Source organism: Numida meleagris, chromosome 2 (genome assembly GCF_002078875.1).
Source record: "Numida meleagris isolate 19003 breed g44 Domestic line chromosome 2, NumMel1.0, whole genome shotgun sequence".
NCBI lineage: Eukaryota > Metazoa > Chordata > Aves > Galliformes > Numididae > Numida > Numida meleagris.
Window position 1 is genome coordinate 81796904 of NC_034410.1, and position 25918 is coordinate 81822821.

General features: G+C 40.1%; 1 protein-coding gene and 1 long non-coding RNA gene across 5 annotated transcripts in view; both read left to right on the top strand.

Annotated features, from left to right (window-relative positions):
• FHOD3 (formin homology 2 domain containing 3) overlaps positions 1-10656 on the top strand; it is a 360289-nt gene extending 349633 nt beyond the window's left edge. For all 4 annotated transcript variants that reach the window (XM_021387316.1, XM_021387312.1, XM_021387314.1 and 1 more), the window contains one exon: positions 4938-10656. In XM_021387316.1, coding sequence (XP_021242991.1) covers positions 4938-5020 — 83 coding nt within the window. In that variant the 3' untranslated portion in view covers positions 5021-10656. The remainder of the gene's footprint in view (positions 1-4937) is intronic.
• Positions 17146-25604, top strand: LOC110393152. The gene is made up of 4 exons (XR_002434820.1): positions 17146-17330; positions 23371-23447; positions 23847-23905; positions 25524-25604. It is a non-coding gene; the product is annotated as an uncharacterized LOC110393152 (long non-coding RNA).

Genomic DNA, 25918 nt, shown 5'->3' on the forward strand with positions numbered 1-25918 from the left:
CTAATAAATGGTTGAGTTACACACTGTTAGCCTTCTGTTGATAGGATATGCATTTTGTTTTGTTTCTTTCTGTAAGTTTTTTTCTTCTGTAAGTTTTTTTCTTTTTGTAAGGCTTTCAAGTTTAACGCTGGTCAGCAGCATACTCCTTATATATACATCATCCTTCATTCTTGAAGGAGAACTGTTTTCAGCATCAGAGTAAGCAGTCGGAAGCAGTGACAAAATCAAACTGCTGTTATGGATGGCACTTCATCTGAGACCAAGAAAAGATAAGGAGGTAGAAGGTTGCTTTATGAGTCTCCTTACGAAAGAAGTGCAGTAACAGACATGGTGTCTCATGCAGTTTTCTAGAATACCGTTGTGATACCATAGCTGCCAAAGAGAGCCCTCTGCTGCCACAAAAAAGTGTAACATGGGTCTCTGCAAGCAGGAATTTGAGTGCACGTGAATGCAAGTGTCAGATGTGTTTGAAGGGAACAGATAGCATCCGTTACACCAGGTGGTGGCTGCACTACAGTTTCGTATTAGGAGAGACTTGTGCCATCTATGAAGCAGAACTGCAGGGCAGTTATACATTGTCTCCTGGAGCTCTCGGTGTGGCTCACCCAGGCAAAGACCATGTATCAGCTGGCTTTACTTCTTCAGAGTAGTGCCTGCAAAAATCCAAACACTGACCTACAAGTCACTGTAAGAAAATCTCTACACATTTTTAGTAATTTTTCTACACATCTAGGCCTACTCATGTTATGCAATGATATACACGTAACTAAGTTTAAGTATGGCTTATATAGACAGTGTCCTTGCTGTGTAATTTACAGCCACCTAGAATTTTCTTCATGCCAAATGAGCAAGTAGCAGCTGCATTACCTTTGCATCTGGGCCCAGAGGAAAGTTCTGTGACTGCCACATCTTTTTATAGTAAGAGGGACACTAACTCTGCAACTTATCAAGGAAGAAAGTGGTCCTATCTATGCGGAGAATATTCTGCATTTCAAATGACTTTGCCATACCAGTGTTATATACACATTCCAGAAGGCATTGCAAATGTAAGAATAAATGGCACCAGGCAGATCTTTCTTGACTGTTTGTTGCATCTCAAAAAAATAAGAAATCAAATAACAGCAACAACAAAGTAGGAGGGGAAATCGGAAGCACCATTTGCCCTTTAAAATACCATCAGGCCCTCAATAATAATATCTGACAAAACTACACTTAGGGAATCACCTTTTTTAAAACGTGTTCTCTGAGGGCCATATGTCTGTGAAGATTCTGACCCAACAGGCATAGTCAAATTCATCAAGTTCCTCATAAGCACACTGCATTCTGCCAAGATATAAAATAAAATTCTAGATTTCCTGATTAACAAAGAATATCATACCCTCTGACCCCATAGAAACAACATTTGGTTTCTTGGTTATGGAATCTCAGCAGGCCTTGATTGTGACAAGAGTAGAAGTTATTTTCTCTCTCTGTTATGTTTCTTTAGCAAACATTTTAAAAATTGCTTAGAGAACCTAAAAGGTCATTTGAAAGCCTTATTTTTATTGTCACTGCCTCCAAAATACATTCCATAACTCAGTTTAATGTGATCTGCAGCAGGCCAAGAGTTTTACAAGCCAAGATATTATGTCTAGTCCAGTCACAGACACGACAGAGTTCAGTGCAGAGGGGAGAGTGAAGATCTAGTTTGAGAAATGTAATTTTGCAATGCCTATAAAACATGGAAGGAAAATATCTCTCCACATTCAATTCCGATGACTGAACGTGTCCATGACCTCTCCCAGTGTAAAGGAGCCTTACCAAATACATTATGAGGAAAAAGAAAAGAGTCCAAGGACATCTGTTTAACAACATGTCACAAAGTTCACTTGCCTCCCTGAGTGGTCCCTGCTCCTGTAGATAGCTCAGCTGCCTTCTGGCTTCCTCACCCACAAGCCTTCATAGTCCACCGGCCAGTGCAGAGAACAGTGAGAAACTATCCTGTGCTACTGCTGATGCTGTATCCATCAGCTGTATTGTCCGATGAGGATAAGTACTACTGTGAGTAATTTGCACATACTGCATATAATTTTCATACAAAGATATCAATACCCTTTATCAGGCCACTTGCATCTCACTGAGTGCAAAGTCCTACAAACTGCAAGTGGATTCATCTGTGTCTGGTTGGCTGATAGCAAGAATTCAGTCATTTGAGTCTGGTCTATGATTCTGTCAGCTGTCATCCTTCAGGTTGCCTGCTGATGGTGTACAGCTTGAATCTTGCAAATAGTCACAGTACTTTGCAGCACTTGGCCCCACATGCTTAGTTTATACAAGTCAGCAGCTGACTGTGTTTATGGGAACCATTCTGTCACTGGCAAGTTTCTTCACCTCTTTGCTCTTTATTAACCATTTTCTTGACAGTCTCATTATGACTGCCAAACGCTTGCATTGTTTGGAGCTGTTTCCTCAGAACTACTGCCCTTAAAAGCTTAGGTCACTGAGATGTCTTAAATCCAAGATATCTCTCTCTGTATCATAAGAGAGACAGGGTAAGTAATAGCAATCAACTGAGAGATGCAAAGAGATTGTTTTGTTTAATTACAGCTACATGTGTCTCAGAAATTCACTGAGTGGTGTCATTCCTATTTGCTTAGCAGTGGCACAAAAGCATAAACCAGGGGTTGGCCTCTGTTGCGTGAGGGTTGGCCTTTGTTGCCCAGGACAGAGCACTGGCCTGTGTCACATGCTGCCTGCCTTACAAGAATTTTCAAGTCATCCAGGGGTTACATGAGAGGCTCTCAGGCAAAGGCATAATTTGTTCGATAGAGCTGCATCTGGAGATTCAGAGAAGTCTTGTTTATTTAAAGAAGAAAGCGTTGTTTCTGTCCTTGTTTGTTTTTCTTGAATTTGGTTTCTGCTGTTGAATTTTAGCTCCTGATTATGGCTTTTTAAAGAAAGCTCATGAAAGTTTTTTCAAAGAGACCTATATGATATTGTAAATCCATTTGGCTTTTTCTAGTAGGCTAATAGTTTTGTAACTTGGGCTTGGCTGGTATCTGAAAAGCTCTTCTTTAAATCAATATATGCTGGTCTCTGTTAACACCACTGCAACGTTGATGGCTAAGCTAGCCGTGGTACCTTCTTTGCTCACATACTATAAAGAGTACAGAAAGAAAATGAGCTTAGCAGGTTGCTAAGCCAGATGAGCAGCTCAGGGTAATCTTTACTTTTAATGAGAGAAAAAAATGTTGGCTTCAGCTTTCTTGAGTTTGTTCTTTTGCTACTGGTGTATTTCATTTAATACAGAAATACTCATTGTAGGGTTCACTGAGGCCACAGAGTCCTAAAGTCTTGCACTTAAATCTGGAATTGAACATTTGTTGTTGGATATTCAAATATTGGATCTGAGAAACATAAAACAGTGCCAATAATGAGGACTGACCCAAAACTCCATGCTGGGTATTCTGAATCTTGGAGACCAGAGAATTTTGGAAGTGTTTTACTCTTCTGATAGCACGTGTTTAGTTTTAATTCACCTTGGCTTTATGAGTCACATTTAGCCCCGTGCTGCTTTAACCTAAACATTGTTAAACTTGGAATATATTGCTTATCGCTATTGTAGGAAAAAGTGGCTGTCAAGAAGGGCTGCCATGCAGACCTCAGGTGATTTTTAGTCATTTCTCAAACACTGCAGGAGATAGGATTTAATCTTGAAGAGAAACTTTCAAGCAACAGTTTGGTAATGGTGGAATAATTATACATTTGGTACTCACAGCTCACTAAATTAAACTCAGTAACTGATGGAAAAGGTTTGACTATTGCACATACGTCATATTTGTCCAACCTGCATGGTGTCAGATGTTCAGATATGCCATCTCTTGCCCTTCTGTTATCTCCTTGTTTTCAATACTGATCCATTCACTCCTCTCACTCCCACCAGACCCTTGAATGTAACCACCCAGTTTCAGTTACATAGAGTTAGTATATTTGGAAGTTAGATGTCTTAACTACACTCGATGATAACAATGCAAGAAGTTCTTGACTGCCACTTGTAATTTTTTTCTCTAGCTTTTCCTCTAGACTTAATTATTTTGAAACTCTTAATATATTTTGTTCAACACAGTCATTGTTTATGCTTTGCTTGCAGCTTAAACTTTTAATTGTGCATTTTCTACTTAAAGAATAGCAAAGTTTGGAGTGAACACCTTGTTTGCATCTTGAGCTAAGCGTGTTTACTTGAAAATCATGGCAATGGAAAACACTGTGCAGTCACATAGTCACTTATTTCTGAGTAAAGAATGCAGATGCGAATGTTAAAAGTTTTATGTTATGGCTACCGTTGAGAACACTTCATAGGAAAGTAAGAAATGAAAATTTGGCCAAGATTTATCATTCAAATTTATATAAAAGTATGTACACTACTAATGACAAAGATGATGCAGATGGGGGCTTCAATGAGGGGACATGACAGAAGAAAAGGGAGTGTGTATGAGCACATTATTTGTAATGATTTGAATTGGCTATAAAATTATTACATTTTAAATCTTTTAACTTTGGGGAGTTTATTTATATACTTTGGAACGGTCACGTAGGACTTAATAGCAATAAATTCAATTGAGTCCTATAAAGCTCTTTTAAAAATTCTGTATGAGATAATGGGGCACACAATACTTTCTGTGGACTGAGAATCCACTTGTAAAATTTTAGAGAAGAAAGAGATCTTAAAATGCTGTGATATTTATCCTGAGAAGTTTCTGTTGACTAAATGACAATGACAAATGGCTTTTCCTCGGCTTTTTGGAGTTGCGTAGCAGCTCTTGATTTGATTCAGTATGCATGTTAAGTGTTTCTCAGCTGAAATTCTCCTGTAATTATCACTTTTAATTGTTTGCATTTTCTTTTTTCTTTGTTTTTTTTTTTTATTTTCCCTCCTTTTGGAACTTATGGCCATCCAGTGAGAAGGACACTAAAGAGTGGACTGACACCAGAAGAAGCCAAAGCATTGGGCCTCATCAGCACCTCTGAGATGCAGGTTTGATATCCCAGAGGTGGCAACAGGAAGAGCCGTCATCTGAAACACGTGGGCTGAGAACCCTTCGGTGTGGCATTGTCGTGCCAGCCTCGTCTGCTGCTCCCAACATCCCGTCTTCTGTTAGTTCAATTTTAATAAGCAACAAAAAGTGGGAACCCACAGCCAGGGCAGGAGAAGAGTGTGCCACGGCTCAGCACAACATCCTGACAGTAGCTTGGGAAGCACATGAGTGCTTGTAGGTGAAAGCATGTGGCTGCTTCTCTCATGGTGTGTTGATGTGGGTAGGAGGGGGCTTTCTCTGAGTTATCTGTCACTATGTGAGCTGTGTTTGCGTTGGCTTTCCTTGTGCCCCATTTTAGACATTGTAAATGTATGGCATTTTGTCAATGCAATGAACAGTCCTTAAAGAAGCAAAATAACTCCTGTTACAGCAACCCCAATTTTCCTGAAGCTGATTCATTAAGCAAAGATGCACAGGCCGTGCAACCCTGTGGTTTGTTTTGTTTTATTTTGCCACCAAAGAATGTAAAAATGTATGTGTACCTTTGTATATGTACAGAATGAATGTGTGGATATGTGTGCGTGTATCTATACACAGTCATGATGTGAAGTCATGCTCCTGCTGAAGCTAGCTGGACCATGACTGTCACTCTGGGGCCTTACCCTTCCACCAGGACAGGAGGAAAAGAATGTCTTTTTATAGAAACTCAATGTTATTCAATGGGATTCATCCTGTGGGGTAGGAAATGGCCTGCAATACAAGCAGAGAGTGTAGGATCCTGAATTTATGTGTATTATTACACGCTCATACTGTACATAGCACTGTGGACACAGAGGAGAGGTCACAGAATACTTCCCTCTTGATGAGCTTTGGCTATGCTGTCCATTTGTACAGTTTCAAAGAAATCTGCGCCTACAATTTACACACTCAGTAAATGCATTCTGATATTAACATCAGGAAGTTTCGTTTACTTGCCTGTGCCCTTCATGCTGCTTTTCTCTGCTGCAAAATAATGTGGTGGTGATTTTATTTCAAAGTAATTGATCTGAACATGAAATGACCCTGCTAAAAGCCTGCTGTGGTTTTGCTGTTCTTTACTCTTTTTTTTTGTTGTGATTATCCTTGATGCAAGTGGAGAGGGTACCACAGTGAACACTCCAGTATGCTTGCCCTTATCTCACTGTTTGATAACGGAGTTTTTTTAACTGCCCTCAGCATGTGTATTTGGAGAACTTTTAGCCAGCTCATCTGCCTTTAAGTGGAGGACAAACACATCAGTGAAAATGAATTGAACACAGTCACCCTAGCCAGTGCTGAAGCATTTTGAAGAGACATGCAGTTAACAGTAACATAAAAGGGAACTTTTTAAGCCAAAGTCTGTAAATGACCGTCCTCAAGGATGCACAAGATTATCTCTTTCCATTGCCTTAGACTCTAAGATGAAGGGAATGTGTGCCTAGCAGTAGCGGTTGAGGCTTCCTTCAAACCACACGGCTGGGGAACGGCAGTTTCATCATGGTAGCAGGAAATAATTCTGACTGCAAAACGCACTAGAGAAGTAGGGTTAATTAGTCTATGCTGGGCTCATACTGTCATAGCTATGTTGTTTCTGGCACTCAAGTTAGGTCAAGTACATCTGCAAGTTACTCTGCTCTCATTAAGGACAGGATAATCCCAGAAGATTGCACAGGTTAGTGGTACCAAACAGAATAAACCTCTGAAACCTTGATCATCCATTGTGTTGCATTGAATGGAGCATCCAGTTGATGAGAAAATCAGGTAGCTGACAGCTCTACAACAAGATCTGTGGTGGAGCATCCTATCTGTGCTGTCTCCATTCTCAGTAGTAACATTTCAGTTTTTATTTGTTGTTGCCTTGAATCTTCACATGTCAAAGTCTGTAAAGAATCAGTTGTGAGGAAAAGTTCCTAAGGATGGCGTTGAGTTGGATGTGGTTTTCCCCTCTGTTAAAAAGTCAATTTTATATGCAGGCAGAAGGCAGCAGTTTTGTAATTAATGAAATGTGTTGTGTGTTGGAAAGCTATGAAAAGGAAAGTCAGGAAACAGAAAGAAGTGGCATGTAATTATCTCACTGTAAAATAAGCAAGACCTACTAGCATCTGGAGTTTAAAGCGGATCTTTATGTGCTGCTTAATACTATGAACTTTTTAAATTTCTCTTAAGGATGTTTTTAACAAAGAAATGAAGGTAATGGGGGTTTGTGGAGGTCTTTGAGGTCTGAAATGAGGAAGACACCCTGAATGTAGTAGTTATGTTGAGCTGTTATACCTGTTTAGTGATAAAAGAAGCCCAAATGCAACAAAATGTATTTAATATTGATAGAGGTTCTGTATATGATTGGAGAGAATCACACATCTTTAAAAGTCAGTATTTTAACTAAAATTTGCTCAATGTGCAAAATGGTTAGCTGTTTGTGACCACTTGCTAACAGGAAATAAATGTGTTTCATTTAGATATAGGTCAGTATCTGTGCCTGAAAGAATAATGTTGCTCATGAGTTATAAATAGTTGGACTTTGGTATTTTCCAGGAATTTTGAAAAAAAAAAAAGTGCAAAATTTCATATACTGCTTAGAAAAGAGAAATTTAAATATGGTGAACAGGGTTAGAATACAGTCAGAAAAAATACCCATTTCTTTCAGATTCTTTGGATGCAAGTGTGTACATGTGAAGCATACTATTCCTTGTCCATGCTTCCATTATGTTTGGCTTTCTGTGTTTTTGCCTAAGCTTCTGCTCTCTACCTGTAAAACTGATACCGATTTTTCTGAAGGATAACTTGGTCTTGTTTTTGCAATGGTATGCAGTAAGATTAATCCACAATTGTCAATGTTTACTGCAACGAGGTGATCAAAAGCAGGAACAATGTAGTAACTACCGAAAAGTTTTCCATTTCAGTTCATCATAAAAATGGCCGGGAACCCTATGTGCTAATGCTGAAGGTGGCATTATTTCCTCCTGAGTCTGCAAGCATGTCTTGATTCTGGGAATAACATTTGTTCCCCATCATCTAACCAGTGGGTTCCAGAGGAAATGGAGGAATTGGCTTTGTTGGTGTGCCTCTTTCTGTCTGATCATCTTGTAGCCTTCAGGATTTCAGTTACTGCCTGTCCCTTCACCATCCAGAGGGATCACCGTAAGGATACAGCGGTTGTTTTGAAATGTGTGTGAGATGAGGATTGGTTTTGTGACATATGCAAAGGTCTTAGAAACACAATGTAGCTGTTTCTCACTTAGAGATCCCTTAAGGCTAGTTTAGAACACTTGCAGCCATGGTAACTCACCTTTGGTACAGAACAATCAGTTGCAAATTTAGTGCCCAGAGTTTTGAGTCTCCTCCAAGTTCTCAGGGTCACCCCTGGTGTTCATTTCAGCACCCATCTGCTGTCAGTAACTTGTCTGTCTGTTTGCCAGCCTAGTACCTTCCTGATTTGGATGCTGAGGTAAACTTTAGCATCTGAAATGGGCATCAGAGGGAAGCTAATTTCCTCATCTCCCTTGGTGTTTAAAAGCAGACTGCGCACTTTGTAGGTACTCTGTACTTTGTAGGACCTCTCTCCCAGCCAAGGGATAACTTTCAGTAGCAGGGATGGGGCTGTCATGAAGAAACTCACCCAGGGAATGCCATTTTCCGCAACTGGGAAATAAAGATCCCTCACAATTAAAGGCATCACTCCTCACCTTTCGGTGAGTCCAGGCATCCGCCTCATGGATTGCAGATGTTTCATAGCCCATTGGCTGCCACGTGTGACCCTTCTGCTTGATAAAGCCCTATCCATAATCCAAAACCAATAACAAAATGGTTTTTAATGAAGGTCTTTCTTGCCCTGGTAAATACTGGAAATGGTGTCAAAAGCAGTTTTTGAAATATGTTTCCTTTCCTCTTTTGATCTCCTTTCACTGCAAATCTCTAATTGACTCTGTCAGCAAAATAAGGCATCAGATTTGTAGGCAGACAAGCCTTTCCTTTTCGCTTAATAGGAAGTCACATGTGAGTATCTAGATAGGCTCTCATGTCCCAGTATAACAGAAATTTGGAGTCAGATTGTGGCTGTCAGTGGGGCCAGTTGCGAGGTGCTCCCTTCCTTCCACTTCAGCTGCAGTATTCCTTCTGTCCCCTCTACACCGCTGTCCCTGGTGGCGCAACAAAAACATCTCCATCTGAAAATGCTCTCAAAATGCTGCATGGTTGTTGTTTTCACAGCACTTTGACTTCACTCGGATGCAATGGGGACAAGGAGGCAGCCCAGCAACTTCACACCCGTTGTCCACGCAGGCAGTGGACACATTGCCTGCCTGTAGCTCATGGATGAGCAGAGGGCATGGTGTCCCCGAGCTCTCATCCTCTCTTCGTTTCTCTCCTGCACGCTCAGTGCACTCACACTGCTCCTCTCATCGCCTTTGGGGCAAGTGTTGCGTGTGGCTGTAGACAGAGAGCGTAACCCCGTGCAGCATTCAGATGGCCCTGGGTTTCCAGCATCTGGACTCCGGAAACACTGTCTAGGCCATAAGGGCTGTGACTGTTGATGTTTTTTTGCAGGGAAAACTGCCAGGTACTTACAGGCTCCGAAAGAAAATAAACTGTAGCGTTTTCATAAGGGAAAAATGTTTGCTTATGGAAAACTATTGAATCTGATTTGCAAACGCTTGAACAATGCGTGAGGCTGGGGCAGCAGCTGGCGGAACTGGCATCACAGATGCAATACCAGGAGGTTTTTGGCGAGCAGCTTAGTAGTTCGATAGCAAGTCCATCAAAAGGAGTTTCTGAGATGTTGTATAGTTTTATGTTTACGCAAAAAAAAAATATTTCTAATTAGTCCATTTCACATTGAGTGGCAGATAGAGATATATTTTGTTTAATCACTAACACAGAGGCTTCTGTGAAAGAAAAGGTTTATTTGTAGCATTGGGTGCATTTCACCTTTTTAAAGACTGTCTTTGCGCGTATAGTGTCCTTTCTGTGAGCTGGGAATTGTAAAAAAAATGTAAAGTAGAAAAGGACGTGTTTCTTAGACGAAGGAGAAATACTGTAAAATTGTGTAAATGTCACTACTCATGTTTTCGTGTTGTGTGTAGCATAGTGTAAAATAGGCTTTCCAGCAGTGTTATTCTGTGAATTGTAATTTAAAAAACAAGCCATGCATGGTCAGAGATATTATCTACAGGTCCTTCTGATTGGTTGGGGTTTTGTTTTTGTTTGTTGTTTTCTCATTTTAGGTAAATTTGTTTTATGTTAAATTTAATTGTCCATGAAACTGCATTTTTGATTCTCGGTTTTATTTCGTAAATAACTTGAATTACTCTTTAATATTTTACTACACATGAAGCTCACCTACAGTTTGTATTCATTGTTCAGAAGCTTTGTCACGCTTAGTGTAAACCAGGAGGATTTTCTTTTTAACGCACCCCTTGTCTGCCTCTTCTCCCCACACTCTCTTCTCTTTACTGTCTGGAAAGATGCAATCACACTTTTTTTTTTTTTCTGTGCCATGCAGGGTCAATTTGGAAAACTGACCACAGACCTGTGTCCAAAATTTCTTGATATAAGTAGTTAAAGAGCTCACCTCTACAGCATTATGTAAACACATCATGCAATAAAGCTTTATAAAGCACTGGCTGTACTGGTTCTGTTTTTGTTGGTGGAGCCAATGGTGGGAGCTTTGGTGAGAGATGGGTGGGAAGGGAGCTCGTGGGTTGGTTTCTTCATATCCTCTAAGTACCTGCAAAGCCAACACAAAGACTGCAAAACAGCTATTATTAAATCACCTGGGTGGTCTGAGCATGAAGAATGGATCCTTTAGCCCTTCTTTCACAGTTTGAATCCAATTCCTAATCGGGAGCAAAGAAAATGAAAACGTGTCTCTGGTTCTCAAGGGTTTCTGTAATCTAGCCCTACAAATCTTTGCTAAACATAGGGAGTTCCTGCGCGCTGCCATTGGCTCTGGGCTGGTTCCCGTCTTAAAAATATGTGCACAGAGCACTTTTTGTGGAGTAGGCAGGAGATTTACAGAAGCAAATATAAATAAAATGAATGACCACCTCTGTGTGGAGGAGCATTTCAGATTCCGTCTGCACCAGAACGTGAAATACTTGCCGTGGCTGCCAGTGCTTCATATCTGTAAAGGTGGCCAGTAGGACAAGGTGTGCCTGTTACCTTGGCTGACATACGCTGCATGCATCACCAGGGTATGTAATTTTCTGGTGCCACCTCAGAGTGTGCCTGGACAGGCAATGTGCTTGCAGGTTTCTCCATTTGCCAAGGTCCAAATCTTTCTTGCAATTTCCCAACTTCAGAGCGACCAAGTTGGTGATCAAAAAATCTCTGCCCCTACTGAGAAGATGGGCAGTGATTCGGGCATCGTCCCTGCCTGCAGGTTCCATGGCTATGGGGAGATGATGGGTGTCAAACCAGCACATAAAAATGCAAAGTGCTTCATTTTCCACTGCTAGTCCCACAGTGTGCTGTTCACAATCAATTACTCTCCGGCATTGTGGGTGTAATCAGGTCAAGATATATTACTCCGAGACAGATACATGTGTTTATAGTAGCAACCTGGAAGATACAGTGGGTTAACTGAGAGCCTGAGAGAACTTTCACGTGTGGTTTCTGAGGAAGTCGATATAAAATGGTTTCCCTGGGGAAAACCACCACCTTCCTTCTTTTTAATTAGTTTTTCAAGTTGTTTCGGATACACAGGGTGCCTTTTGGAATATGGCTGCATCCCTGACAGAGCTGCTTAGCATTCCAGATGCACTGGTGTAAAGTCTAGAGGATGAAAGGCTACTAGCCAGAAATGTGGTAATGCTTTTTAAAATAAATATATAAAACTAGTTTATTGGCCAGACACTTTTCTATCACAGTGTATCCATTAGCAGTCCTGAATTCCAGATGTGCAATGACAATGCATACATGTATTTTTCAGACCCGGTGCCCGGTCAGAACTCATATGTTGATGCATAGGAGCCTCTGGACAGCAGTCAGGGAACAAATAAGTACACAGCTTATCCAGTGCACAGCAGCATGCCTTGCTTTATAGACCCTTCGTAACAGTTTGACTCTGAGAACACACAAAATCTTTTCCTTTTTTTTCCTATCATAATTTCTCCAAGATTTCTGATAGGAATGCAGTTTGGAAAAGGGAGAGTGTTGTGCTTGAATCTTCACCTCTTGCAAGTTTCTTCACAGGAAATGAAGAATGACAGCTGCATTCCATTAGTCAGCTATCTGATGAGACAGACCTCTGCTGGGAAATCCTGGACAGAACACAGGCTGCATGAGGTGCCATGCCAGCCAAGGCCTGTGCTCCTCACCAATAAGTTTTGAGAGATCACGTCCATCAGTGGAGGTGTTGTACTGAGCAGTGCTTCTCTTTTCCCGGGATTCAGGGCGCACCTCTCTTCCTGCTATTCCACCAACCTCTCACTTTGCTGCTTGGGCTGAGTCAAGAGCTTTTCATTTATTTATCTAGGTCTATCTGGAAAACACCATGGAGCATTTCCATTTCTAGATGATAAATACCAGCACTGTGAAGGGCAAGAACTTTTCAGGACCACTAAGCACATCCTATGATGTTATGTCTCAGTATCACCAGCTCTGGAGACCTCATGGCAGCCTTCCAGTACTTGAGGGGAGCTTATAAACAGGAGAAAGACCGACTTCTTACGTGGTCGGATAGTGATAGGACAGGGGGAATGGCTTTAAAAGAAGGGAGATTTAAGTTAGATGATATGCAGAAATTCTTTACTCAGAGAGCAGTGAGGCACTGGCACAGGTTGTCTGGAAAAGCTGTGGATACCCCATCCCTGAAGGTATTCAAGGCCAGTTTAGATGGGGCCCTGGGCAGCCTGAGCTGGTAGGTGGCAGCCCCACCCATAGCAGGGGGGTTGAACTGGGTGGGCTATAAGGTCCCTTCAAACCCAAGTCATTCTATGATCTGTAACAATGATCAAAAATCCTTTAAGTGTATGTTAAAATCCAATAAGTACGTTTATAGCCCTCCACTGGTGTGTGTTCAGATCCCTCTGCCTAGACAACAGAAAAAATGACCAGGCACAAGTTCTATATATTTTCCTCCATTTGACCCATACTTAAGGTAATGCAAGAGCAACCTGGTCTAGAGGGAGGCATCCCTGTCTGTAGCAGGGGGGTTGGAACTAGATGATCTTAAAGGTCCCTTCCAACCCAAGCCATTTTATGATTCTGTGATTCTAAGAGCAGCAGTTTCAAAGAAGTTAAATCCAGTGGCAGTTGAAACTGGACAGACAAAGGTGAGGTGAAAGCCATTTCACAGCCTCCAGTAAGCAGCATGCAGGGCCTGACTCAAGGCCACGTTCCCAAGCCTGCCTTGAAGAGCTCCATATCTGCTCACCAGCAGTGCACCAGAGTCATCTGCCTGGTACAGGGTGCTCAGAGGCATGAAGAGCCGGGCGGCGTGGGTCTGTGCCTAACAGGTGGGAAAGGATCTGGAGTTCATCCATCACCACAAAGGCACAGGAATTTGTCTGGCATGTGCTGTGACTACACGTTGGGTATAAATGTTTGCAATAAAACCCTTGCAGTAACCTGTGAAAACACATTTCATGCAGGTATCCAAAAGCTACAGCAGGGTGAAAATTCTCTTTTTAATAAAGTAATGAAATACTCAGACTCACGAACGAGAGCTCAGAAAATGAATCCTCCTTCCATCCTTGTCCAAACTTCCTATAAATATGCACTGGGAGGCTTAAATAATCTTGGCGAGATACAGCAAAGGAAAATTATTGTTAAAAAGAGGCCCTGGATATCGTTTCAACAAACTTTTTCCCCATGTAAACTTATGGAAAATTATTGACCTCATACCAGAGTCAAGAAAGAAAGAAACCTCTTCTTGCAGAATGCTAAGATACCTATCAATATTTGACTAGGAACTAGACTACCTTCATATAGGCTTGTCTGGAACACCTCAAAAGTATGCAGTATTATTATAGGGAACAATAGCTGAGCAGGTTAATAAATAAAAATCTAAATGATAAAAATGTCCACAGTTATGACCTGTATAAAGCTAGCTGGGAGTGTAATGATAAAGAAGGTATATTGAATGTCAGGCAGTAGTGACCAAAGCCAAATGAAAATTTGATGCCATTGGCTCTGTGAACAATGGAAAGAGCCTGATTGACTTCAGTGATGTTGAATCAAGGCCCCAAAGATAAGTATTAGAACATAAAACTTGATGGAAAAATTGAATTGTTTCGCTGACAGGAAGGCCCTAAATCTTTTTAACCTCACCAGTTTCTTTGGGGAATTCCCCTTCAAAAATGGACAGCATACCATATAGCCTGAAAAATAACGACAAATCCTTGTTTTCAGAAAAATTGTTGCAAATGTATTCAGATTACAAGCATGGAGGATGAAATACAGTTAGCATCCAAAAGTATATAATCTGGAAATTCTACATATTCTTAGAAACAAAAAAGTTGTAATGTCTGCATAGAGAATAACGTGAAGCAGTCAATTGCAATCTTTGGTTTTTGACAACATTTTAATGGGAACACCAGTACTGTGACAAAATTCTTTGCCACATCTTTACAGACAAACAATGGTTAAGCGGTAGATGGTTTACTAGAAGCTAGTAAGAGGCCAGTCTGAAGAACTACTGATACAAGTTTCCTGCCATGCAATTTTGCGTAATGTACTAGTTCCTTCACAGAATCATATAATGGCTTGGGTTGTGAGGGACCTTAAAGATCATCCTGTCCCAATACCTTCTTCCTTTCTACCTTTCTTAAAAATGGGAATGATCTTTCCCTTTTTCTAGTCACTGGGGACTTCACCTGACAGTCATGACTTCTTGAATATGAGGGAGAGTGGCTTGGCAACCACATCAGCCAGTTCCTTCAGGACCTTGGGATACATGCCATTGAGCCCCATAGACTTGCACATGTTCAGTTTCATGAGGCAACTTCAGTCTTGCTCTTCTCTTGCAGTGGCAGGGACTTCTCTCCCCAATCCCCATGCAGAGGTTCAGAGATGTAAGAAAAGTAGGATGCCTGACTGCCATTGAAGACTGAGGCAAAGAACTTATTGAGTACCTCAGCCTTCTCCATATCTGTTGCTGCCAATTCCCCTCATTTATCAGTGGGAGCATGCTCCCTTTGACTCTTCTGACCAATGTACCTGTAGAATCCCTTCTTGTTATTTTCCTGTTGTTTTTCAAATCCCTCGTGAAGTGCAGTTCCACCTGCGCCTTAGCTTTCCTGATTCCATCTCTGCATGTCTGGATGACATCTCTGTATTCTGCCCAGGCCACACGTCCCTACTTCCTCTGCCTGTGCTTTTCCTTCTTTTCCCTGTTTGACCAGCTGGTCCTTGTTCAGCCATGCTGCTTTCCTGCCTCATCTGCCTGATTTCTTACACTGGGGGACAGAGAGTTCTTGCGCTCTTAGAACAGGATTCTTAAAGTGCTGCCAGCTCTGTACCATTCATTTGAACCTAAGGACAGGTTCTCAGGGGATATCATCCAACAATTCCTTAAACAGCCTGAAGTTCACTCTCCTGAAGTTCAGGGTCCTGACTTTGCACTTTGCCATGCCCATATTCCTTGAGTCCACAAACTCAACAAGAACATGGTTGCTACAGCCCAAAGTGCTTCCAATCTTAACCTCTTTAGTAGGCTCATCTGCACTGGTGAGCACCACGTCCAGTAACGCTTCTCCTCTGATCAGTTTGTCTAATAATTGGATCAAGAAGTTATTCTCAATGCACTCCAGGAGGTTCCTGGATCGCTTGCAGCTCACTGTGTTGCTTTCCCAGCAGTCACCTGGGTGGCTGAAATCTTCCATGAGGGTGAGAGCCTGTGAGTGGGATACTTCTTGTAGTTGAAGTAAGAAGGTCACATCCAAACCTATAATTGCCATGCAATATTAAATTACACCACCTGTAGGTATTTTTTTCTATAGTGGAAATGGGCTGATTGGCACACAAAATGTGTCTTAATTGCTTATTATTCAATATGTTATACCTCTTTCTAAATGTAATGAGGGCATTCTTGAACTTGTAGTTACTTGGTATTAGGTAATCTGATGGTGGGATGTATGTTAATGTAGGTAAAATCTAATAATAATTCAGTTTCCTCTCAGCAATATTACATATATTGTTCATAGGGAATGCATTTGTTTATGTGTTTGTGCTTCAGGCACATTGCAAGTGGAGTTTTGAATACGCCACTGGATTCTGTTGTCAAGTGTTATTTTGCCTTCTGAGTTTATTTTTGCAAGGGGAAAGGCAACGATGGCTATGTAAGTTATTTAACTTGTGCAAAGCATTTATTGGTAAAGATTATGGATAGTATCTGAACAGCAACACCTATTGCTCTGGCTGTCTTTCAGACTGTGAGCTCTGCAACCAGTGATGAGGTGGAAGACTGAGAACACCAGGATACAGATCCTAAGAAGGAAGTTGCTGTTTCTTGTACGTTCTTAGACCCCACTTCTACAAACACAGCTTTTTACATGTTTAGGCATTATAAACTCACAAAGTAAAATATAAGGGGAAAGCTGAGGCAAGTGTGAAAAGTCAGACTCTGTCACAGAGGAGAAGGAAGGAACTAATTTGGGTAACACAGGGAAAAAAAAATGCTGTTTAAGGGAAAGCAGTATCCCAAATCAGCAGCACAGGGTAAGAATAAGGGAGAAAAAGCACCTTCCCACCCCCCCCCCAAAAAAAAAAAAAAAAAAAAAAAAAAAAAAAGATATTTGGAGGTAATCACAGTTAGGTGTGCAAAAGGTCTTTTTAACAGCTGCACTTCAAATGACTCAATGAAGTCCAGGTGCAATAGTAAGGTAGAAGGCTTGAAGGAGTGAATGTGCAGGGTAGAAAGGATAACTTTTAGGGAACTTGTGTAGGAGAAAACTATAAAGGGATGGATTATGAGCTATGTGACAATAAGAAAAGAAGGGTAGCATACACGATGGAAGAGGATAAGAAGGGAGACATCAAGTATTTCTGGAGCATTATTTCATGGCTCTTCTCTGCTTTGCTGCCTTCAGGTAATCACAAATGTCTGTGGCAGCGGGGGATCACCTTCAGCTGGGCTGTGATGAAGTCCCAACTAGCAGCAAACCTGTGGTTCAGCTGCTCTTGTGCCATTGTTCTGAGCTGAAGGAGCCTGTATTCCTTGGCCTCTGGGACCAGCTCGTAGAACTCCTGCTAGGGGGAGGACTGTCAGGTTTGGGGTGTTTGCAGAAAGTCTTCTCTACTCAAGGGGTGTTGAATGTTATGGAGATGGCTGTGCTGTGTTTTATGTTGTGCAAGACCTTGGTAAGAAGTATTTCTGTTATCAGCTGGGAAGTTTGCAAATCTGTGCCTCTGATAAGGAGTGTATCTCCACTAAGCAAGTAGAAATTGGAGTAGAACTTTGTTGGTCATCCCAAATTCTCGAAGAAGTGTAGTGTTGGTCACTTCCTTCATAGTCCCGTGTCTCACAAAAATCACTTTGGTTAAACTTGAGATTGTTTTCTGTTTTTTTTCAGTCACTCCTTATGCACTCCAATGAAGTTATTCTCCCTTACTAATCTGTTTGTATCAGCAGGTCCAGGCTAAGTTTAATGCCACTCACCTCCAACTGCCAAAATTGATCAGAGGAAATAATAGGAAGATGAGGGTGAAATAGTGCTGTGGTCTTACAGTCAGACGGTTAGCTTAACTTTCTCTTTGGCAGTGAAAGGGGTGTAATTTTGGAGGGAAATCTGGCTTGCTGCAGTGCAGAAAATGTATGTGTTTTCTGCACTTAAATATAACAATTTACAAGAAACTCTGAAGAGTTTTACAGAGGATGTATTGTTCCTGACAACACTGCCATCCTTATGTGTGTGTTCTGGGCCACCTTTCTTGCAAAATCAGAACACAAAGAGAAAAAAAATGTTCTTTAGAGAAACAACTAATTCCAAGTAGTTAATGGCTGGCTTATCTGAAGATGAGTTTTTAAAATCCTTCTTACAAATTTTCTCTTTGACCATGGTAAAGGTTCTAGTTATTGTCTGTCCTATGTTTCCATTAATTTTTTGGTAGTGGATGCCAGGAAATCATTGATTGTGGTTGATATATTTCCTTTTGTGGTCCGTGATGTGCGAGTGCTGACCCAGTAGTGAGCATGGGGTCATTAGTACTGGACTCAAATGAGACACAACTCCCTAACACGTACCACTCTCTGGGTTCCACAAATGAGTAGCTGTATACAGGCATATTGGGCTGAAATATCAATTTTCTAATGTCAACTTATTGTCCAGTACAGAGATTACAGCTAGCTAGTGAGTAAGATGAAGAAGCTGTTGTGCTTTTCTATTTCACACTGAAAATTTTCAGATGAGGCTCTATGGTTACTAACACAGATGAATGAAAAGGGGAACTTGATGGTAAAATAATCTTTTGCCTTTAGAAAACTCAGAATATAAAAAAGCAGAAAATAATTTTGAGGACAGTTCGTTATGGCATCACGTTTCAGAACCTGAAGTAACCGGGACTGATTTGGTGCTTTTTCAGGAGAAAACTAAAATGAGCATTGTTTACTAAAGTCCTGGGAAAAAAGAAACAAACCTTTTTTTAAAAAAATCCATTTCTGTTTTCAAATATATTTGACGTTTAAAACATACATTTGTTTTAAAATTCTGATTAATACAGAAGAAAATTTTGAGGAACAGGAAAAAAATCAAATTTGAGATTTTTGTTTTCAAATCATTTGGAATTTTTTATTTTCTTTTTCTTTATTGAAACCCTGAAGCATGTCTGGGACAGAAAATTCATTTTGTGTCAGATTACAGAGGTAACAGACCTGGAAAGCCAGGCCAATCTTGAGGTAAGAACATACTAGGAATATCAGGAAAAATTTATTCTCCTAAAGAGTGGTCAGGCTCTAGAATGGGCTGCCCAGGGAGGTGGTTGAGTCACGGTCACTGGAGGTTTTCGAGAAAAGGGTAGATGTGGTACTAAGGGACATGGTTTAGTGGGGTTATATTGGTAGTAGGTGGATGGCTGAACTGGATGTTCCTGAAGGTCTTTTCCAACCCTGGTGATTCTATGATTCTGCAATTCTATAAAATGTGAATTTCTCATGTTTACTGTATTATTTTTTAATAGTTACTTATATACATTATGCTTATTGACATATCTTCACCGGGAATTTATGACCCAGAAAAACTGAACTTGGAAGAAAAAGAAGTGAAATGTAAAAGTCTATGTTTCTATAGACTACAGCTGTTGAAACCCAGCAGCTAAATTAAGTGAGCCAAACACTGTCATAAATGATCTCTTCATTTAGACTGCTACGATATGGAAAATTATAGGTAACGGTAGAACTTCAAAAGGAGTGTAAGATACCGCCACTAATAGCCATGCTCGTGGTAAGAGTTCAAGAAGTCTTTCAGAAAGTGAGTTTAAATCAGATTGTTTTTGACAGGTTTTTGGATAACATAAATGGATGTATAATTTTTGAATAGTTGATGGATTATATTTTGTAGGCAATTATATCTACTCAGCTCTGTTGACTTGGCAGATAAGCAGAAAACAGAATTTCAGTCTCAATTACAACTTCTTTGTTTCGGTATCTTAAGATTTTCTTGAACTTTCATGACCTACACGTTTAGGTTGAAAACTGACCTCACGGCACAAACTGATGAGGAATAAAATGTCTTCCTTCTGCTTTGAATCGCACAGGACTTCATTGCAGTTTAGGTATTGGAGAATTAGATACACTTCAGAGTAGGCTGTATTACCATTACTGATACACAGCTGTTTATGTAACACTTAGTCCCAGTTACTTACCTAGAGCCCAGTGTTGAATCAGACCAAAGGATGCTTGTGCTCAAGATGACTACAGTATAAAATGGTACTTTGCTACATCATTAAGGAAAAGACCTCTGCTTGCTCCTATAAAATGGGAATGCAATCTGCACGAGTGTCAGTACACTCTGTCTGTCCTAAAGGCCTACATTATTCTTAAGAGGATTTTCCACTAAAGATCCTTTTCTGAAATGTTTTGGCATAGCGGATGACTTCTTAAGAAAGACATGATCCTTAAGAACAGCTCTGTCAACATCTCAAATGTTGCAACTTACCAATATAGATCCCTTAATTGAGGTAGGATAATTGCCTTGTGGCATAGGTTTTCAAAGTCTTAAACTTGGCAGAAGAGACATTATCCACAACTCTGGAAAGAACTTTTGGCTGAAGTTTCTGGCTATGATCAACCTCATGAATATATTTATGCCCAGAGGGTAGTTGGAGTTGAAGTAGACCACGGTACTTTAGACTCTTTTTTTTAATATGATGATGATAGTGTTCTCTGTCATCTCTGAAATTTTAAAGTTTGCATATGAGTCTGTGAATATCTCTGCCTTTTTAAATGCGTGTCTTTTAGATTACAAAGGGCTTTTTACCACTGGCCTGTCAATAGTCACAACTGCCATAATTTTATTAGGCACATAAACAAGAGTTTTAGCACTTACTTGTATACCGTTTGCATCTCAATACACTGTGCCTGTGATTGCTTGAGCAAATACCTGATTGCCCAGATGTTTATACAGCAAAGCTGAAATGGAGGAAAAAAAAAATCCAAATCCAACCTGACCCAACAGCGTAAAAAGAAGTGATTTGATGCTGTAGTATGCTGCACTTTTGATTAACCTCTGATTAAAGAGGCTTCTGAAAAGCAGGACAAATCAGATCATCCCCATTTCTTGGAGCACCCAGTAGAAATAAGATGGAGGGCTTAGGCAAGGTTTTATGAAGCTGAGAATCATCCAACTTCCAGTAGTACCACCTCTGTTTGTGCTGTAGATCATGTTTTGGCCAGGAACAAGCAGGTGACTAAATTTTGCTGTGGCTCCAAAAACTTAAGGAAAAAAGGAAAACTTAAGGAAAGCAGAAAATGTTTTTGAAGGAAGGGTATAACTTCTGGATTAAAAAAAAAAAATAAAAGTAAAAGTAGTGTGATAAAGCATTTGCTTTGCACGGTAAGATGGAAACTGAGCCACTGCATTATCTACTGTTGTTACAGAAGAGTACTTAGTTCGCTTTGCCATTAACATGGCAGTCATTGCTGCATTGATATCTTAATCTGTTGGAATACAGCCTATCAGAAAAGAAGTTCTTAATGAGTATTAAGTGCTCTACTATTTCTCTATAGCATCCATTTATATTAAAATGAAATTGAATGTATTTTAAAGAGTTAAACAGCTTCTAGTGCCTAATGCATCTATTTAGTTACTTGAATAATCCAATTTTGTTTTCTCATCAAGTTTGTTTAAATGAACTTATTTCCTAGGAGGGAATAATAGCAAATTAATTATACCACTGTCCTTGAATAACTCCAGCTGGGGCCATACCATATTAATTTTTTCCATTTATTTTGTAAGGGATTACCAGGAGCCTGCAGCATTCCCCTATGTTATCCGCCTCGCCCTCCCTGACTCCAGCACGTTTGCATTCCTGCGAGTATTCGAAGTGTTATTAAAAGTTTGTTCCCTTGGACTAGAGATCCCCCAGCAAAACTGACAGGATTTCTGTGTACAAGATATTCTGACCTGCTGATTTTTTTTTCCTGGTTTCTCTCTTACTGAATACTCCGTAACAGAATATCTTATTCTGCTTCTTCCCCAAAGCAGAAAATATATGTTAGTGACTTGCTTCTGTCTTTCCTCCATGAGAACTCCTGCACTAACAGTTTTACTGCTAATGAGCTAACCTGATTAATGCCTGGTATATACAAATTTCTTATTGACCATAGCTCTGCCAGTCATCCTTTCTGTTTCTTCCATCAGTTTTTCCTCATTTGCCGTGCATCACCTTACAAGATTTCACTTAACCAGTTTAAAAAAAAAAATGGGTTTTTATCCAAGTTTTGCTCTTTTCTCACTGGAAAATTGGGAAACCTGACTATCTAACCAACTGCTCTCACAGATCTCCAAGCTTTCATTGACTGTTTTTTCTCTTTCAAATTTTTCAGACTTAAATACCAAAAATAGTATTACATGGAACTCTTATCCCTGCATATATAATTTGGTTGTGATCATAGCGACTTCACATATTTTTATCTGCCATTAAAATGTTCAGAGTTTAAATCAAACATTGGAAAGTGTTAGAGAATAACAGGAGCAAATAGGGATTCAGTTACAGAGATTACTAAAAAAAAAAACATCATGGTTGTAAATAATGAACACAGCAAGGTTTTAAATTCTTTGAACTTTCCTGCTAGGAGATTTATGGGACAAAATGTAAAATTGTAAAGACGTCAGCAGTCACAGTGTATTTCTTCCAAATATGGTTCCACATACATACCATTTATCATAAACACTATCACTACCTGTTCTTCAGTCCACTCAGTTTGCAAGCTTGCCAGTTAAATTTATGTGTTTTGTGACTTTGCTTTCTTGAGGAGGACATAAATTAGAGACAGAAGTAAAATCTTAAAAGATACATGGAGTATTGGAGTGTCCTCATAACTGCAGAATTAATTTAATGGCAATGGCTTGCTAACAGTAAAAGGCAGGGTTAAAATCTCACATGCAGAAAGCATGTTTCTGTTTCTGCTTACCAGTCTTGTATCAGTTAGAGCTGCACAATGGTGATGGAGCCAACTAAAACTTTACTCTCTTGGCCTGAAAATGCTGTTGCAGAGCTTATCACTGAGCTAGAGCTTTTGCTTCCCCACGAGGAATGAGATAGCATAGTTAGATGCATCCTGGTTCTAACTTGTTGCAGTAGGAGGTTTTTCCATCCAGAAACCCACTACAAAAAATTAATTTTAAGAATGCCAATTAGAAAAAAGCACTTGACATGTGCACAGTTCTAGCAAAGGCCCTGATCTGATTCTTCTGCCTAGGAAACTTGCTCTTGAAGTCCTTATGTTTAAACTCCATACTTCCCTGATTCAACTACTAGGGTCTATCTTCCAATATTTCACATTGAATGCACACTGTTTTTATTGTTTGTTCATAGCAGTACTTCAATAATAGTCCTTGTTAATATTCTTATTTCATTGGCAATCTCTTTATTTGTAAAGAATCTACAAAAGGGATGAGACAAGCCTTTTGGAAGGCTTTTTCTCGTGACATAGAGAATTTGCCATTTTGAGTAGGCTAAGTAAGTATAGCAAAGTCTCTTTCCCCTATAAATTCTTTTCCTAGTGATCTAGGAAACACTTTGGGTGTCCTACTTTTCCAACCATTTAAGAAAACCTTAAGAAAATATTTTAATGTACCCTGAAATGTCCAGAAAATGTGAAATGGTGGCTGGGAATCCTGCCCCAGCTGGTGACCTGCCCTTGCCATGGTCAGTAGTGGCTGCCTCCTCTCTTCCTGACCAGCTCTGTTTTGTGTCCATGGAGTGAGAAAGCCCCGAGACAAGAAATCTGAATGAAGACTCCTCTGGGGAGGGAAGAGGGTGAGTATGGTATGTATTCTGGTTACCTGCTGTCCCTTGACTGTTGCTTGATTTGAAAACCCTTTCATTTCTGAATCTTGCAAATGAACACCTCTGCAGTTTGACATGCTTGAGGGAAAGTGGATCATGAGCAGCTAAGGCAACCTGATCTGAATCTGGATTCAGAACAGGATTTAATAAATTGGCTCATTAAGCTAATTGCTTTAGTATCTTCCATTCAATCTGCCCACTCGCTTAAAATGATCTCAACAGAAAATCAGCACCTCTGACCACCAGGCAGGGAATCCTGACAGTGTCTCACTTACTCTTGACTGCCCCAAACATACTTATTCTGTTGATTATAACCTGCTTTTAAACTGTCTTGATGTCCATTAAGACGTTTATGATTGTTCTTTTCAGCTCGTGGCTCTCAGATGTGGCAACCACCTCCTTCATATGACTTAAGGAACATTTCTCAGGTAGGAGGCTGCTGCTTCTCACTGTGTTGCCACCATAGATTGAAAGCCATCTAACTGCTGTTAAAGACAAAAAACAGCTCTCCAGAAAGCATAAGGCTGGGGAAATATCCAGCACAACAATGAATGTTTCCTATCTTTAAGATCTTCATTGGTTCTTGGATCAATATTATCTTAATTTTACTGAACTTCTGACTAACTCTGATGCTTAGTACATTTAACTATACCTGAGAATGGAGTCTGCCCACAAACATTCTTTATTTATTCACTCTGAATGAAGTTGGTACACCAAGCAGAAGGTTGCTCTCTTTTGCCTTTCTCTCAACTTTTTTCATTATCTTGCAGGCCTGTATTGCAAGAACAACACACAGTGACCTGAACTAGAGACACTTCGGTACAATATAAGCAGCCTCATCCTGTCCTTCTAAAACTTCCTATTGCTCTAACTCTATTCTGAGGGTGTCCTTGACCAAGAATATTTCAGGCCTAGTACATGGACAACACTTGGACCTTTAGCATCTAAAAGCTTTGAGTATTTGAGGAAAAGTCCTTTTATCTTGAAGGCTTAAGAGACTAAATAAACTACTTTAAGCTGTTTAATGGGCAGACGGGGATGTGGTAGGTTACTGAGTTACACAGAACTGTGTATTATTTGGAGGGGGCAGCTTTAAGACAGCAGTGTGTAATATCAGTGCATTCACTAATTGATGTTGAAACTGGATAGGACCAAGATAATCTCCAGGGTATTCTTCCTGATCCTTTTTATTACTTTGTTGTTGAAATTGTTTTCTGATATTATTTATTGTCTCAAATGTCATGTTCCCTTCTCTTGAAGAGAAAAGCTGCCCAGTCTTTCATCTTCTTCTAGTTGCATTTTTTTGTCTCATTACATGTTGCTTTTATGAAGTATTTGATCATACTTTCCAAATTTTTTTAAGCTTTCTTTAATATCTATAAAAGAAATTTTTTAGTTCAGCCAAGAAGTTATGAGCCTAAGGCAAAAACCATTAAATGGACTTCTGTCATTACTACAATGACAGAAATCAGACAAGCTGTTAACGATTGTGGTGGATATTGAGTGGGCCATCATAAATGTACAAACACACTAGTGACTTTGTTATAGGGTAGTCACTTGTATGAGTACATTGATTTAGTCTATAAAGGGGCTATAGGGAAACAATGACTCAAGATAAGCCGTTCCACAGAAATAGGATAATAGAAGACCAACTGGCTCAGAGAGTACTGGCATAGTTTCCTGCTGAGACTGTTGGACTGGTTTTGTCTAGAAGGGCAAAAGCCCAAGAACTGACAAAAACAAAAGGACTCCCTTGTTCCAGAGAGGAGCTGGTTGTTGGAGTGGGAAATCATACTGATTTCAAGACCCACAGGGGCCCATATGTAGAAAAGAGGACTGTCACAAGCAGATGATAAGGTAAACATAAACATAGTGAGAACTAGCTTAATGTTGAACATAAATGCGCATCCCCTTTTTGATGTTTATAAAGGAGCTTGCTGGGTTTCTTTTTATTCTGTCATAGGTAAGGGAGCTTCTTACAAATCTCTAAATTAATGTGACATCTAAGCAGATACTTTGTTTTAATATCTTTTGCTATCCCTTTAGAAAACCTTGTCTGTAATGAAGCCACTGGTGTTACTACCTGCAGTATACCAAGAAAGGGAAGGAGTTTCTGGAACAGTGCTGTGATGTGACTTCCACTTGGTGAGTTCTGGCCACACTAGTTGTGTGATTCACTTCCTCTTCTGTTACTGAAGGTGCTTCCCAGGAAATCTGTAACCTTGCTGTCACAGTTGCTCAGCTATACAACTTAAAATCGCCTACATACATTACTTGTAAACGGAAGTTTCTCAAGTATTAGGGTACCTAACTCCAAAGTTAGGTTAACCATAGCCCAGAAACATGAGGTTGTCCACTGAGCTTGTTTGCATCAGTATTTAGTGACATAAGTTTTCTCCTTGAAAAACGCTATCAGGAGGATGCATTTTTGCCTTCGCAGC